General features: G+C 47.6%; 1 protein-coding gene across 3 annotated transcripts in view; it reads left to right on the top strand.

Annotated features, from left to right (window-relative positions):
• The window catches only part of CAPZB (capping actin protein of muscle Z-line subunit beta), a 246,204-nt gene extending 230,550 nt beyond the window's left edge, over positions 1-15,654 (top strand). For 2 of the 3 annotated variants that reach the window (XM_085609079.1, XM_085609085.1), the window contains exons 9-10: positions 10,292-10,403; positions 14,071-15,654. In XM_085609079.1, coding sequence (XP_085465205.1) covers positions 10,292-10,394 — 103 coding nt within the window. In that variant the 3' untranslated portion in view covers positions 10,395-10,403; positions 14,071-15,654. The remainder of the gene's footprint in view (positions 1-10,291; positions 10,404-14,070) is intronic. The other variant, XM_085609081.1, reaches the window with a different exon arrangement.
• Positions 15,655-16,248: the final 594 nt, after the last annotated feature.

Below are 16,248 nucleotides of genomic sequence, written 5' to 3'. Positions count from 1 at the left end.
TCTGGTTCCCAAGAAGGGCAAAGGAGGCCTACGCCCTATCTTGGACCTCAGGAACGTCAATGCCTTCCTCAGGAAAGAACGGTTCAAAATGTTGACTTTGGCTCAGGTTCTAGCTGCCCTAGACCCTGGAGACTGGATGGTAGCGTTGGACTTGCAGGACGCATATTTCCATATGCGGTTCACGGTGGGTCAGGAGCACTTTCAGTTCACCGTGCTCCCCTTCGGTCTTACCAGTGCCCCTCGGGTGTTCACGAAAGTGATGGCGGTGGTCGCAGCTCATCTGCGCAGATCAGGGGTTCCAGTCTTCCCCTATCTCGACGACTGGTTGTTGAAGGCGGGCTCGCCCCAGTCAGTCGTCTCCCACCTCCAGACTACGGCGGATCTACTGCATTTGCTAGGGTTTTCCATCAACGTGCCGAAGTCACACCTGAGACCCTCTCAGAAGCTCCTCTTCATCGGAGCGGTTCTCGATTCGGCGCAGTTCCTGGTTCATCCACCGGAACGGCGGGTCCGGGATATACAGGCCCTGATTCCCATCTTTCGGCCTCTATCCTGGGTTTCGGTCAGGCTAGTGTTGCGGCTTCTGGGGCTGATGGCCTCCTGCATCCTACTACTGCATCACGCCAGGCGGTGCATGCGGGCTCTGCAGTGGGACCTGAAGTTTTAGTGGGCCCGGCATCACGGCAACCTGTCCGACCATGTCTTGATCTTGGAGGGCACTGCACAGCAGTTGCAGTGGTGGCTCACGGACCGCAATTGGGTCACGGGCAAGAGCCTCTCCCTACCCCTACCGGAGCATGTCGTAGTGACGGATGCGTCCCTCCTGGGATGGGGTGGCCATATGGGAGAGGCGGAGATCAGAGGCCTCTGGTCTCCGGCGGAGTCTCGCCTCCACATCAACTTGTTGGAGCTGAGAGCGATCCGACTTGCACTGAAAGCCTTCCTTCCCTCTGTCCGGGGAAGTGTCGTGCAGGTGTTCACGGACAACACCACCGCCATGTGGTATTGCAACAAACAGGGCGGGGTGGGGTCGTGGACCCTTTGTCAGGAGGCTCTGTGCCTCTGGACATGGCTGGAACACCAGGGCATCACCCTGGTGGTTCAACATCTGGCGGACTGTCTGAACGCCAGAGCAGACGAACTCAGCTGCCGGTGCATGATGGATCACGAATGGCGTCTGAACTCCGAGGTGGCGCAAGGTCTCTTTCAGCAGTGGGGAGAGCCTTGGTTAGATCTATTCGCCACTGAAGAGAACGCGCAATGTCAGCAGTTCTGCGCGTTGGAATTTCCAAGGCGGCACTCGCTCAGCGACTCTTTTCGTCGCGAGTGGAGTTGCGGTCTGTTGTACGCCTTTCCGCCTATACCACTTCTGCCCAGAGTGCTGAAGAAGATCAGGCGCGACCGGGCCCAAGTCATCTTGGTGGCTCCGGATTGGGCACGAAGGTACTGGTATCCCGAGCTACTCAGTATGTTGACCGATCCTCTGATACATCTGCCCCTTCGGGAGGATCTTCTGTCGCAGCAGCAGGGGACGGTCCTCCACCCGAACCTGTCCAGCCTCCACCTCCATGCGTGGAGATTGAGCGGCGGCAGTTGATGCCATTTGACTTGCCTCCTGAAGTCTTTGATATCATTCTGGCAGCCAGGCGTCCCTCCACAAAGACGGTATACGCCTGCCGGTGGAACAAATTTGTGGCATGGTGCACAGCAAAGGCTGTGGATCCCCTTTCCGCCCCTCTTTCTGAGGTTCTCCTCTTTCTTCTTTCTTTGGCCCGGCAGGGCTCTGCCCTGGTCACCTTGAAAGGTTATCTTGCTGCCATCTCTGCCTTCTTACGGCTTCCTGATCAGCCCTCTCTTTTCAAGTCCCCTGTAGTGTCACGCTTTCTTAAAGGCATTACTCACACGTTCCCTCCTGTCCCTTTCGTAATGCCTCAGTGGGACTTGAATCTTGTCTTGACATTCCTGATGTGCGCTCCCTTTGAGCCTCTTCACAATTGTCCTCTTCGTCTTCTAACTCTTAAGACTGCTTTCCTGGTAGCCATCACCTCGGCTAGACGGGTGAGTGAGCTCCAGGCTCTATCGTACAAGGTTGTCCTTCGGCCTCGTCCTTCCTTTCTACCGAAAGTGGTGACCCCCTTTCATCTTGGGCAATCTGTCACCTTGCCCACCTTCTTTCCGCATCCTTCCAAAGAGGAAGAGCGGCTCCACCGTCTGGACCCAAAACGTGCGCTCTCCTTTTATTTGGACCGCACAAAACAGTTCCGAGTGGACGACCAGCTTGTCGTTGGCTACGTGGGTGCAAAGAAGGGAAAAGCTGTGCACAAACGGACCATCTCCCGGTGTGTCGTTTTGTGTATAAAAATCTGTTATTCCTTGGCAAAAAAGGACCCTCCTGTTGGGCTGCGAGCCCATTCTACTCTGGCCACGGCGGCTACTACTGCTTTGGGACAGGGAGTCCCTTTGCAGGACATCTGTCAGGCGGCGACGTGGGCTTCGCTGCACATGTTTGCCAGGCACTATTGCCTAGACAGCCAAGTCCGGAGGGATTGCTTCTTTGGCCGTTCTGTCCTCCAGGACTTTCTGGTGTGATCTTGGTTCGCAGACCCACCACCGGGGTTGGTATTGCTTGGGTATCTATTCTAAGGTGAGGAATCTAACGTGTTTCTTTCAGATGAGCAAGTTACTTAACTTCGGTAACGATGTATCTGTAAGAAACATTAGTTAGTTAGATTCCTCACCGACCCACCCATCCTCCCCGTTCTGCGAACTGACATCTAGGGTTAAGGCTATCCCTTTCAGGGCCCTAGAATTTTTTGGCACCAGTGTCGGTCTCTTGCATGGCTCTGCGTTCCTGGCGCGGAAAGCTATGTACAAGAACTGACGTCAGCGCGCGAGGGCGGTTTCTAAGTACTCCGTCATTCCGGCGCATGACGCCGACGACGGACGCGGAGCCGCAGACGACGCCTAGCGACGCGCAAGAGTTATTGCTGACGAAAAATCTTCCGGATCCAGTCTGACGCCTGGGGATATTCTAAGGTGAGGAATCTAACTAATGTTTCTTACAAATTCATCGTTACCGAAGGTAAGTAACTTGTTCTTTACTGACGCTGCTTTGCTAGACCAGTTTATTATGCATTGCATTCAGAGTGCCTTAAGAACTCAAGTCCCACCATACCCTATCGCTCCAAATGATTTCACCCTTCTCCCTGTCCTTATTGACGATGATGCTGTGGAACACCTAGTCTCAAAGCTGTATCGCACCTGGCTTGACATGTTGCCTACCGCGAATAGCCGACTGCGGGAAGCATGGACTGAAGACCTACAGCGCCCCCTGCCAGATGACATCTGTTTTTATTGTTGTTTACACCCAAAGTTGGTCTCCCCTAATCACAGACAAACACTGCTGCATTTTAAATTCCTATGACGCACCTACAGGACACCCAGTCTCCAGTCTAGGAGTGACCCCACTCGTTGGCTTGGATGTGCCTCCACATAGGTAGTTATTGGACTTACATCTTTGCACACATATCCCAGATGATGGAAATGACAATTTCGCCTGACCCCCTGCTGACGCTACTGAGATACAAGGATGATATCCCAAAGGAGGCCCGGCGGTTTGTCGCAATCTCGCTCCTTCATGCAAAGCGTGAGATTGCAATAAATTGGAGAAGCGCCTGTCACCCCACCATAGCGTAATGGCTTAAAAGTCCTTTCTTTTGTGACACAACTAGTGAACTAATGCTCAGATGCAACCACCTACGTCTCGTCCTTGAGATATTTGGCAACCCCAGCGCATGTATTTACTCCACTCCAGCATGACTGTTCAAGATTGACTGTGGGATATACATCTCCATATTACATGGATGTTGTCAATGCCGCTATTGTAAACTGGAACAAGATGAGTATTGTTCTCCCTCCAGATCCACTGTGATCAATGCATTTCAAGTTATTTCACTATACTGCATACAAGCTCGGCCCACAACCATTCACTCCCAGATAATGGTTAGGACCGTATTGAAAGTCCTGTTTTCTCATTATATTTGCATAAACACATACGTGATTCTGTCCTATTTTAGCTACAATTGCAATATGTACGAATTGTGACCAAAGTGGTGCTCTTCATATATTAAAAATGATAAAGATGTAAAAAGAAATTGAAAGAGTAAGACGGTCTAGTACCAGAACTAGATTGAAAGCTCATACCACACTTCTAAAGCATTGAATTTGCACCCATATTGTACACTAAGCTGGCAGTCCCCACCTATAATTAAAAGATCTTTAGAACCTCTGGCACTGATCGTGGAGTCTATTCATTTGCAGACGACTTTAATAATCATGAATGACTGGAGAGTGAGGATACAGGTGCAACTGCCCAGAGCTGTTGGAAATCACGGTTATGGAGACAGTGAATACCTTGAAGAGAAGGAATACTATGATCTATAGTTACCATACCTACTGACCATCACATGAAGCTGGATCACAAATTATTCGTGTGCCTGTGCATTTCCGACATTGGCATAAGGGGGCTGATGCAGGCTTTCACTTCACAAAACATGAAAGCAAAATTATGGTAATAGAACTGTAGTTTTGTTTTTAAAAGTAAATATTTTTTGAAATTTTTTGTTGTGTATATATTGTGCATTTTGTTCATTTGCTTGAGAAAATAGGATTTGAAATGCAACATGAAGTCAATATTGTGGAATCGCAAACAGAAGCACAAAGTTTAAAATATGTACCTGGGTGGGTTTAGTAATAATTGCTCAAACGCCGGTCGGGCCAAGTCTACCTTCCCCGGCAGCGACCCTGAGGCCAACTCTCCCCTGCGTCCAACTCTCCCCTGCGTCCACCAGCGGCGCTATCGTCTTTTTCATTCCCGACTCCGAGCCGGAGAGGTGTTGTCCGATGCAGACTGGAGCAATACCTTCTAGGCCAGAGGTTGAGACCGGTTCCTATGAGCAGGGACTCCGGAGAAGGAGAGGGGTCTCTGGACCCTGAAGAATACCAGCCTTAAGACTCCATGGACTGGTGTGAGGATCTGGGATGAAGCCAGCAGACTGGATACTTCTCTAGATAATTGTGTTCTTTCTACCCCTGCCGTGGCTACGATGGAGGGAGTATCATTCAAAATGGTGGTGCAGAGGGCGGCTGAGGTCCTGGACCATAGCTTGCCCTTGGTGGCAGTCAAGACTAATGTCTCGACAGAAGTGTTTTAGTCGGGAGTGTCCAGTTTCGAACTGCTTCTCCCATATAAAGAAGCACTTACTGATGCCCTGCTTAAAGCCTGGCCGAAGCCCAGTACAGGGGCTCCTGTGAAACAGGAGAGCTGCCTACCCCCACTGCCCTGCTCCTGGGGACTCCAAATTCCTCATGAACACCCTACCCTGGATAGTTTGGCTGTCCAAGCCTCCACTTCTCATGTAAATGCTGACGCATTCCCAACCGCCCCACCAGATCGGGAATCCAAGATAATTGACAATTTAGGCAAGAAAATATTTTCTTATACCAGCCTGGCATTGTGGTCGGTGAACACCACATGCCTTTTGGTTTGCTATTCCCTGTGGGATATGGTTGCGCAGGTGCTGCCAATGGTCATGGAGGAGGTTCGATTGTGCTCTCCCAGGCTGTTGCCAAGAGGAGGGATGCAGTTAAGTTCACCATTCGCTGTGGGCTAGACACCACCAACTTACTAGGCACAGCGGATTAATTGACAGTGGCCCTGCGTTGCCACTCCTGGTCACGGATTACTGGCTTTTCTGGGGATGTCCAAACATCACTCCTGGACATGACCTTTGATGACTTGTCTCTTCGGAGACCAGGCAAAATTGGCAGTAGAGCGTTTTAAAAACAGCAGTGCTGCGTCCAGGTCCTTGGGCTTTTCTATGGCCCCTTATCACTCTCAAGCTGCCCTTTTCACGTTCACAGAAGAGGCGTACAGCCGCATCCCCACCCAACCAGCCACCTCTGCGCACAAGCTTTCCAGCGTTTGCGTGGCTGTATATGTAGTACTTACTGGCCACGTGGATCGGGTAGCCAGTGGTTGGGTCAGTGTCCCCCACTCCCCCCAGCAGCTGTGCAGCCTCCAAACCCTTCTAATCTGCCAGTTTACCATCATGGGCACCGAGTGGGCGGCAAGATTCACCATCACCTATTTCACTGGCAGTCATAACATCGCACAGGTGAGTTTTACAGATTGTCCGAAGGGGCTACTCACTCCTTTCGAGAATACCCCTCCCTCCATGCCACCTACTTGCGACAGGCTGACTGAGGACCACCTATATATTCTCTGCCATGAAGTGACGGCTTTTTCAGCCAAAGGAGCCATAGAGAGAATGACAATGCCAGAATTGGGTCACGTTGTTATTCCCGCTACATTCTGGTGCCTAAAAAAGACTGAGGCCTTCGTCCTATGCTCAACCTGTGCTCTTAACTTCTTCCTCAAAGAGAAGTTCAAAATGCTCATTCATGCTCAGGTCCTATCTTTCTTGGATCCAGTATGGTAGCATTGGACTTGCAGGATACATATTTCCATATTCCCGTCCTCCCTGCCCAAAAGGCATTACCTGTGATTCATGGTGGGCCACGAGCACTTCCAGTTTGTTCCCCTTTGGCCTCACCAGCGCCCTTCAGGTGTTCACCTCGGTTATGGCAGTGGTTGCAGTTCATCTGTGGAGATCAGGGCTGCCATTCTTCCCCCTATCTCTCCCACTGGCTATTGAAGAGGGCTCGCCCCAGGCTGTTGTCTTCTACCTCCAGACTATGGCAGATCTCCTGCATTCGCTGAGTTTCACTATCAGCATGCAGAAGTCACACCTGACTCCCTCTTAGACGCTCCCTTTTATCAGAGCTGTTCTGGACACAGTGCAGTTTCGGAACTATCCTCCCAAACGTTAGCCCAGGACATTTAGACTGATACCGATGTTTCAGCCTCTCTCCTGGATTTCGGTGATACGGACTCTGAGACTGCATCCTGCTAGTTGACACATGACTGTTGGCATTATGCGGGTTCTGCAGTGGGACCTGAATTCCAGATCTCTGAGGGAACTGCGATAGATCTGCAGTGGTGGTTAATAAGTTGAAATTGGATCAGCTGCAGACCCATCTCCCTTCCCCCAACCAGCTCTCACAGTAATGACTCGTGCTTCACTACTGAGCTTGGGCGGTCGTCTGGGTGAGATGGAGATTAGACGACTCTGGCGGGATCCGGAGTCCACATCAACCTCTTGCAGCTCCCAAGTGATCAGATTGGCATTGAAAGCCTTTCTACCCTCCAACCTTGGAAGGCTGGTGCAAGTGTTCACCGGCACAGTCACCGCCATCTGGTACTGTAACAAACAGGATGGTGTGGGGTGTTTTGAACCCTTTGTCAAGAGACTCTGTGCCTCTGGACATGGCTGGAAAAGCAGGGCATATTCCTCGTGGTACAACATCTGGCAGGTTCTCTGAGCGACAAAGCAGACAAACTCAGCCAAAGATGCCTCACAGCTCAGGAATGGCTTCTCTATCCGAAGGTGGTACAAGGTCTTTCAGTAGTGGGGAGAGTCTTGGGTAAATTAGTTTGCCACTGACGAGCACACGCAATATCAGCAGTTCTATGTGCTGGAGTTTCCAAGGTAGCTCTGGCTCTAGTAGAGCATAGGCTTCCTGTACGCCTTTCTGCCCATACCACTCCTGCCAGGAGTTCTCAAGAAGATCAGGAACGACCAGGCCCAAGTCATCCTTGTGGCTCAGGATTGGGCATGGAGAGCAGGGCCATCGGTCCTCTGATGAGGCTGCCCCTTCAGGAGTATCTTCTGTCGCAGGGGAGAGTTCTCCACCCGAACCTGTCAACGCTTTGCATTCTTGCGTGAAGATTGAGTGGCGACTTTTGACAGATCTGGACCTTCCACCCAAAGTCTCTACCTTTATCTTGGCAGCCAGGCGACCCTGCACCAAGACGGTTTACTCCTGCTGTTGGGCTAAATTTGTGTCATGGTGTAGAGAAAAACAAATTGATCCCATTCCTGCCCTTCTTTCTCAGGTTCTCCCGTTAGTCCTTTCCCTTGCCCAGCAGGGCTCTGGTCTGGGCACTGTTATGGAGTATCAGTCTACAATCTTTGCTTTTCTTTGGTTGCTTGACTAGCCTTCCCTTTTGCATTCCCATATTGTAAGGTTTGCAACATAGGTTTCTTCTCTCGCCTTTCATTGTGCCACAGTGGGACCTTAATCTGGTCCTGACATTCCTGAATGCGCTCCATTTGAGCTCTTGCATAACTGTCCCCTAAGGCTCCTTACTATTAAGACAGCCTTCCTGGTGGCAATAACATCGACCCGGAGGGTCGTGGAGCTTCAGGCCTTGTCATCCAAGCCTTATCCTAACATTTACTCGGACAAACTGGTGCTTCGTACGAGACCTTCCTTTCTTATGAAAGTGGTCACTCCATTTCACCTGGGCCAAAAAATCACTCTGCTACTTTTTATGCTCCGCCTCTTCCCTCCAAGGAAGAGGCGCAACTTCACCTTCTGGACTCAAAAAGAGAATTATTGTTCAACCTTTACTGCACCTGAGAGTTTTAGGTGAATTACTAACTCTTCATGGGGTATGTCTGAAGGAAGAAAGGGCAGACTGGACAGAAGAGGAACATCTCACAATGCTTTGTTCTGTATCAAAACATGCTTCGCACTGGCTAATAAGCAACCCAGGGAGGGTTTGCGTGCTTATTCCCCCAGAGCTAAAGCTGCAACAACTGCATTTGCTCACGGAGTTCCGGTCCTTGACATCTGCCATGCAGCAATGTGGGCTTCCCTGCACACGTTTACAAAAACACTATTGTCCGGCAAGTAAGTTCCATAGGGATGGGCACTTTGCCCATTCGATCCTGCAGTACTTCCTCGTGTGAAATTGGTCAGCAGACTCACCTCTGGGGATGTATTGCTTGGGTATCTATTCTAAGGTAAGTAATCTGTGGCTAGAAGTCGTTACTTTGCGTTATCTTGTATCGATAATCTAGACGCAGATTCCTTACTCAACCACATCCTCCCTGCTCTGCGAACACATTTCTAGGGACTGTGCTTTCCCCTTTCAGGGCCCTAGTTTTCCAGACCAGTGTATTTCATGGCTCTGCGCTTCTGGTGTGGAAAGTCACAAAAAGTAACCGACGTTGGCGTGCCTTTGTGGTGCCTGTATAGGCATCACAAATGTCACTTCTGGCATAGAAGACGCCATGCAGAGCCAAGCGACGCCACCTACCGGCATGCTGGGGTACTGCTCATGGAAAATTTCAGGATCCACTCTGCCCCCTGGGGATGAGCCTAAGGTAAGGAATCTGCAGCTAGATAGTCTCTAACGGTAAAGGCATTACCGAATGTAAGTAACATGTTCATTATTTACTTCGTGATTCCAGCACCACAGAAGCAGTGAGACTGAAGGAACGTCCTTTGCAAGAGACTACTGCTAAAGACAGGTGACTGCTGGAGACACCTTATCCAAGTCTTTGCTGCCTCCTCTGGTATCTTGCCTCATTGCTAAGGATTAAACTGCTGGTGCTTCTGTTAAAAGATGGAGAAACTATACTTTCAGAGGAAGCCATAGAGGCCATTTATACCTCAAGCATACATATTTTCAATGTTTTATTTTTTGTTGTTTTTTGCCAAAGGTGGACGGTGCATTGTGCTGCACTGTTTCTAAGCAGAGTGTTCTCTATTGTGGATGTACCTTTTTGTTCCAATATATATATGGGATAGTAAATCTATTTAATAGAAAATAGCCTTGATTATAGTACTAGTGAGTAGTGTGTAATTTTAAATCCATGTTGATAGCTCGACCATTGATTGTTTCTTCAAGATTTTTGGACGTTCTATCAACTCCTTCGAATCTAGTTGAAAATTTGAAAAGGATTTCTTTGCCAGTAATGCTAGTATTACATAAATACCTTTATAACTGTTTCACATGCTATCACCAGACGGTGGGTAAATAAACATGTGACTTTATTAAACTGTAGAACCGGCGTTACAGGCGAGTACATTTTCCAATAGACCAGTTGCGTTTTTTCAATTGCCCTATCTTCATTTCACAAAGTACCAGACCTTTGTTTCTAGCACTGGGTATTGTATTCCTAGTTGCAGGTTCCAGAATTCTGTCCTCCTTGATGGCACTTAAAAGAAGAGTGTCCGCCTTTCTTTCCTAGAATGGAGTCCTGCAGGCCTCATGGAAGCTTCTGCATTCTGGTGCGCTCTAAGAAGCCATCTGTCTAGCAGAACTCTTGCTTTTTCCGCCCTTTCTATCCTTCACTTCTCTCCCACCTACTTTCTGTAGATCGATTGATGCAATACCCGACAATCAAAAGTTTAAACAACTGCAGCGGGAACTCTCGCAAGTTTTGACCCAACGACAGATCTACATACAACCTGATAATTAAACAGTGGAGGTAACCCGCGCTCACGAGGCCGGGGCGTGCCTAACCTTTAATCTCTGCATGGTCTTTTCAAACTCCTCCTCACAATTCCATGTTGGGTCTTGTGAAAGCATTCACTTGGTGTACATTTGATGTTTGCATTAAGTCAAAACTAACGGTCAATATACAATTGTTAAATGCACATCCGTGGCTACTTGTCTGGCAGTGGAGCAACACTCTTGTTCCTTGTGTTGCTTTGCAGCATCTGAATGTGTCTCTCGGAAGTTGTTGCAAACGACTTGTGCTCCTTGTGGCAGTTTAAGATTACCTGTGTAGCGTGCTGCAGAACTGACTTGATCTGTGTGGCAGCCATGCGTTGGGGGGCTTTGGCTCTTTGTGTGGCAGGATATCTGTCTTCCTGAGTGTCAGCGGTGTGGTGGCATGTTGCTGTTTCATGTGTGGCAGCAGTAAAACATGGGCTTTGCCCTTTGTGGTAGGATTGGTCCCTTGTTTGATGTAATTGTGGGTGGGACTCTGGCGCCCTCGGTGGTGGCAGTGGGGCAAGAACTCCAGCTTCACTTAATGACCTTTGGCACCTGTGTGGCAGCACTGAGTCTGACTAATTGGCTGCAGTGCAGCAGAAACACTTGGTGACAGCAGTGCAGCCCTGGTCTCTGGCTTCCTGTGGGACGGCAGTGAACTGGAGATGAGACGCTCTCAGTAGCCGGGGTTCTGATTCACTGTGGCCTTTGGCTGCCAGTGTAGGAGTAGTTGAATGAGGGTCTGGCTTACAGAGTGACAGCAGTGCAATATTGAATTCTGCGTGGGGTGAGGGCCTCCACCCTGTGGTGCAGGATTGGATCTCGGCCCCTGACTCAGTTTGTGATAATGTAGCATGCCTCTAGGTTTGTGTTTCAGTGCTTTGTTGCTGCGTATTCTTGTGTGGTAGTTGATCGAGCACTGACTGTTTGTTTGTTAGTGCAGCTGCATGGATGTTTCCTGTGCATGAGCATATTGTCTTACATATTGAAATAATATCTGTAGGACTGGCGCTATTTGATGGCACGGTTTGATGCATTTCCTTGCACGTTTTTACACACTTTTTTGCAGAGTGTTTTGTGCACTAGGCCGAAGTTCAAATTCCATGTTTCTTTACGAGATAAATCATCAGAATACTGCAAACTAAATTAGCCACATTCATGTGGCGTAATGCAGCCATTTTCAATCAAAAATGCCACATTTTCTGATGAACCTCTGGTCCTTGTAATTAAGTACAAAAGTATATCCAAGGAGCATCAGCAATTGGTGGCGGTCATGTTCTACAAAGGATGTGGGGTTGGATCGGGTCATTATGTATGGGTGCTTAGATTGGACCACTAGCTCTGTGGATGCAACAGTTACACCTGGTGCTTGAGTGCCAAGACCGGATTAGTATTGGTGCAGATGTTTGGTTAGGATGCCTGTATATGGGTACAGGAATTCGTTTGGTTTCACCATGGTCCGATTGCTGTGTTGGTTATGGTATTAATGTCTTTTCGATAGGAATGGTTTAGTGGAGTGTGTGGGTGGAGGGAATAAGTTAGGACATGGATGCTGTGGCAAGAATAGAGCACGGTGTGAGTGAAATCTATGGTGATTTTAGGACTGTTTGTATGTTGGAATTATTTTGGATTGCATATTGTTACATCTATGGGTTTAGTTTACATGTTGTGGATGCTGCCTTTGGTTATAAGTCATGGTGCGTAAGAGTAAGGCTGGGTTGCAAGACTTGTATAAGTGCTAAAGTTCATTAAGGCTCATGTTTTAATTACTTTAGTATGGTTTGTAGACATGGCTCGGTTCAGGTTGTAGGTTTTGGCATGTGGTTGCTTGGGTTGGCGAAGGATTCAATGTATTGTGCTAGTTTGCTAAAGTTTTGATAGACCTGGCATCAGTGCTGGGATTGGGATAGGACACATGGACTGTGGGTCTTGGGGTTTGTTTGGACTTGCCATTGGGTCTAGATTAGAGTATGTATTGTGTCTTGGGGTTGACTAGAGGCTTATGATAAATTTGTGCTGGCTTTGTTAGGACAGGTGTGGGTGCTTTGATTGTTTAGGAGTCTTGTTGTAAGAGTCTAAGGGTTGACATTTGGTGGGATGGGTTGCAAGGGTTGGGTTAGGACTTGTGTTTGGATTCTAGGATCATTGAAGAAAGCCTGACATGTTAATGCTTACATTAGGATATGTTGTTTAGGACTGGTTTTGATGATCATTGAGTGGGTGTTCAGATTGGTATAGTGTACGTGGTCTGTTCTTGGTTGGTTTGGCTACATCATGTCATGATGCCCTGTATTTTGGGATTGACTTGTCACATTTTGCATAAATCTGGTAGACCAATAACCCATGGTTGGGGACTTCGTAGTATTGGGGCTTTGGGGTACTTAGGTTGGACAAAGGACGATGATGTAAGGGTGCTAGATTTGGGTTAAAGTGTATTAGTACTGGGGTAGATTTAAGATGTCATATAGAGGTACTCGGATTGGAGTACTACCCATGAGTTCTGGATTAGAAAATATGGTTGTTGTGGCTACGTTTCGGATAATTGCACATTTTGCATATAGACACAAGTGTAATTGTCCCAGTGCTGAGGTAGAGCACATTGTGAACCGATGCTGCAGTTGCTTTGTAATGTGTGAATGCTGTGATTGGTTTAGGTCACTTAGTGTTTGGTACTGATGTTTGATTAGAAGATCTGTATGGGGTTTGAGTTTGGATATATATGTGGTTAAATGTATGGCATTTGGGTGCTGCTGTTGAGTTCCAATTCATGGTCAGTTTTGCACCCAGGGCCCTATTACAGATAGGGCGTACTTTTCATGTTTGCATCAGTGTTCCTTTAAGCAGGGTGCGAACAGGGAAAGTGTGCCCTATTATGTTGAATGCACTGCCCCAGGGCAGTGTATTCAAGAGAAATACAGAGCAGCTGTTTTAAAGCTGTTGCTGCCTGTACTTTTAGGAGGGATTAGTTAGAGATTCCCTTGCAGGCGGGTACAGTGAGTGACTGCACCCGCCTGCAGGGGTATATCTGGGGTGGCCATGGGACCCCCTTTCATCCCGCCAGAGGGCTGTGCCTTTAGGCCACATTTTTGTGGCAAACTTTCAGTGCTTCTCCTGAAGGCATGTTTGCCTCTGTGCTCACATCGGTAATATGCCTCGGTGAAGATGCATAGAGATTCCCTAATTTCCATGGGGCCCCACCGCTTGCAAATGAGGGAGCGCCCTCTAATGATAGTGCTGGCGCTACATGTGTGCCAGTGCTATCTGTATTACATAAGGGACCGCACACGCATTTGTGCCCCTTTCTGTAATACTAAAGTGCCCCAAGGGCGCACAACCAAGGAACTTCTATCATATACAGTACCAAACTCTGTGCACCAGGGGCTGTATTACAGAAGGGTCCTGTAATATTGACTCTTAAAGGGTTGTTCCATCAGGAATAAGGGACTTCAACTAGCACACAAGACCAGAAGTGTTGAATTTTTCACCCATTTAGAGCAAAATAAATTGTAATCTGTTGTAACTTGAAGTAGATTCACTGCCCTTGTGCCTTCCAGTACATAGGTCTTTGGAAGGGCAGGTTGTTCCTCTGTAAGTGATCTGGCTTTCGAATCCCTTCATGAGTATACTTTTGTAATTTGTGTTATCTTTTTTTGCCATAGGTCTGTGCAGACGTTTGCAGATAAATCCAAACAGGAGGCTCTTAAGAATGACTTGGTGGAGGCTTTGAAGAAAAAGCAGCAAAGTTAAACCCCTTGATCGGCTTTCATACTTGATGTGCACTCGTTCACTCCTGTTGCAGGAAAAGTCCTGTCTCCCTGCCACCCTCTTTCTATATGTGGTTTTGTTGTCTTGTCAGCATTCTGCATCAGATAATGTCTATTAAATGCCATGAATGAAGCTCTTGCGCTTTGCCGCTGGAGTCTTTTCCGTTGCATCCACGGGCCTGGAGTGTACAGCCATTATGAGGAACATGGTGTGGTGGGAGGAGAAGAGACTTTAACCCCCCCCCACCTTGGCATCTGGTTATGAATGAGAGGTAGAAACCTAATCAGGACTGTCAGATGTCCTCCTGGCAACCAAGTGACATTTACTTCAACCAAAGCAGCATCTAGCCCTAGATCACTTTTTATTGCCCACACTTTACATATGGGGTGCCTCTTCCACTTTACCTAGCCCCATAATAAACAAATAAATGTATGTCTTGCGTTTTATTGCATAAAACATGCTCCTGATCACCTAATGTGTTTCCTCAGTGTTTAAAAATAACATGCTTCTGCTCACCTACCATGCTCTCTCCCTCCTTAATATGGCTCTTGATAACTTATGTCCACTGTCCAAATAAAAAGTGATTTGATACATCTGCCTTTTTCCCGCTTGCTATGCTCACATACTTCCATTCAATGCTTTCCCCTCCCATATTGGTTACCAGTTGGGTGACATGACATTTCTCTTCCATTCTGTATAGGTCACTGGTGTAAAAAATGTAAAACCGTTCACGAAATAGTATAAAACTATATTGGTCTGAACTCAGTCTGTCTGGGATGGAAGGGGGGGGGGCGCTTAGTGACACAACGGTTTGCTTAGTCACTTTGCACAAGTTGAGTGAGCGATGGTTCTGGTATTTGCACCATTGTCTCTTGGAGGTGCAGTCTTGCCATGATGTGGTGTCTGGCTTCTTCCGGACTTTTCAGTACATCCATTTACCATCAATAGTATTGAAGGTACCATGGCGTCTTGTTCGCTCCTAATCACTAGCTCTCTCCTTGACATGATCCTTGCTTTTCCTGGAAACCATTGCCATGGCGCTGCACCTTGAGGCGTTGCTCAGTACTGTCCTTGAAGATGTCCTGGTGCCGTCAGTGAAGGCAGTGCACTGTCTTGTTTCTTGAAGGCATCACCCCGGTGTCCTCCATAAAGACTTTGCCCTGGTGATGTCCCTGAAGGCATTGTTATGATAACCTCGTTGATGATGATGCCTTGGCGCCGTCCCAGAAGACATTGCTCTGGCACCATCCCTGAAGACGTTTCCTGGCGCTGTTCCGGAAGATTTGGCCCCAGATTTTTCTATGACAGCGTTCCATAACTTATTGCTGTCCTTTCCAAGGCTTTTTTCTCTGTTGATTTATAGGGATTGCAGGGAGGGGTGGGATTGGTTTGGGGATTGTTTTTTGTAAAGCATAAACTTAAATTGACATCTATTGGAGCCTCCATATACTAGAAATAAAATAATAGTAAAAAAAAAACTTGAAAACCGAGCTCAGATCACTGACTGGTGCCTTTGTTTCTTCCGCTGTGACTGCATGCTACTTACCTCTTGCTTGAGAATGCGTTTGGGTTGTCCCCTTTAAATGTCTTCTGTTTTGCAGCATGAACCTGTTATTACATTCAGAGGCAAACTCTTTATTGATTACATGCACATTGTGATTGACAGAGTTGACAAACACAGGACTTTACTTTACAATAGAGAATCTCACCCCATTCTAATCCGCAGCTCTAAAAGTGTATGTAATCAGTAACTTCAGGAATAAAATAGGTTTTTGAAACAGAGCATCCACCAAATTAACCATTTTATATGCAGAGTTTTCCAGTCACACTATTGTGCAGCGTACTTATCTCAAGTTTCACTATAGCGACTACTACACCACTGCTTGGAAGTACACAAACTGTTAGGTGGTTTTGTGTGCTGTTTACCTTAGTAATTGTGCACTGCCCTTTTAAACAAGTTTTTCTTGCATTATTTCTTTTAAAAAAACACAGCAGGCTTATGTGTTAATTCACTATAAAGAAAAGTGGAACAAGAAAAGTTACTTGGTCCGTCATAGTTCATCCCACAACAT

Source organism: Triturus cristatus, chromosome 1_2, assembly GCF_964204655.1.
Source record: "Triturus cristatus chromosome 1_2, aTriCri1.1, whole genome shotgun sequence".
Lineage (NCBI taxonomy): Eukaryota > Metazoa > Chordata > Amphibia > Caudata > Salamandridae > Triturus > Triturus cristatus.
The sequence above is the reverse complement of the archived record's forward strand: the minus strand, read 5'-3'. Positions and strand labels throughout refer to the sequence as shown.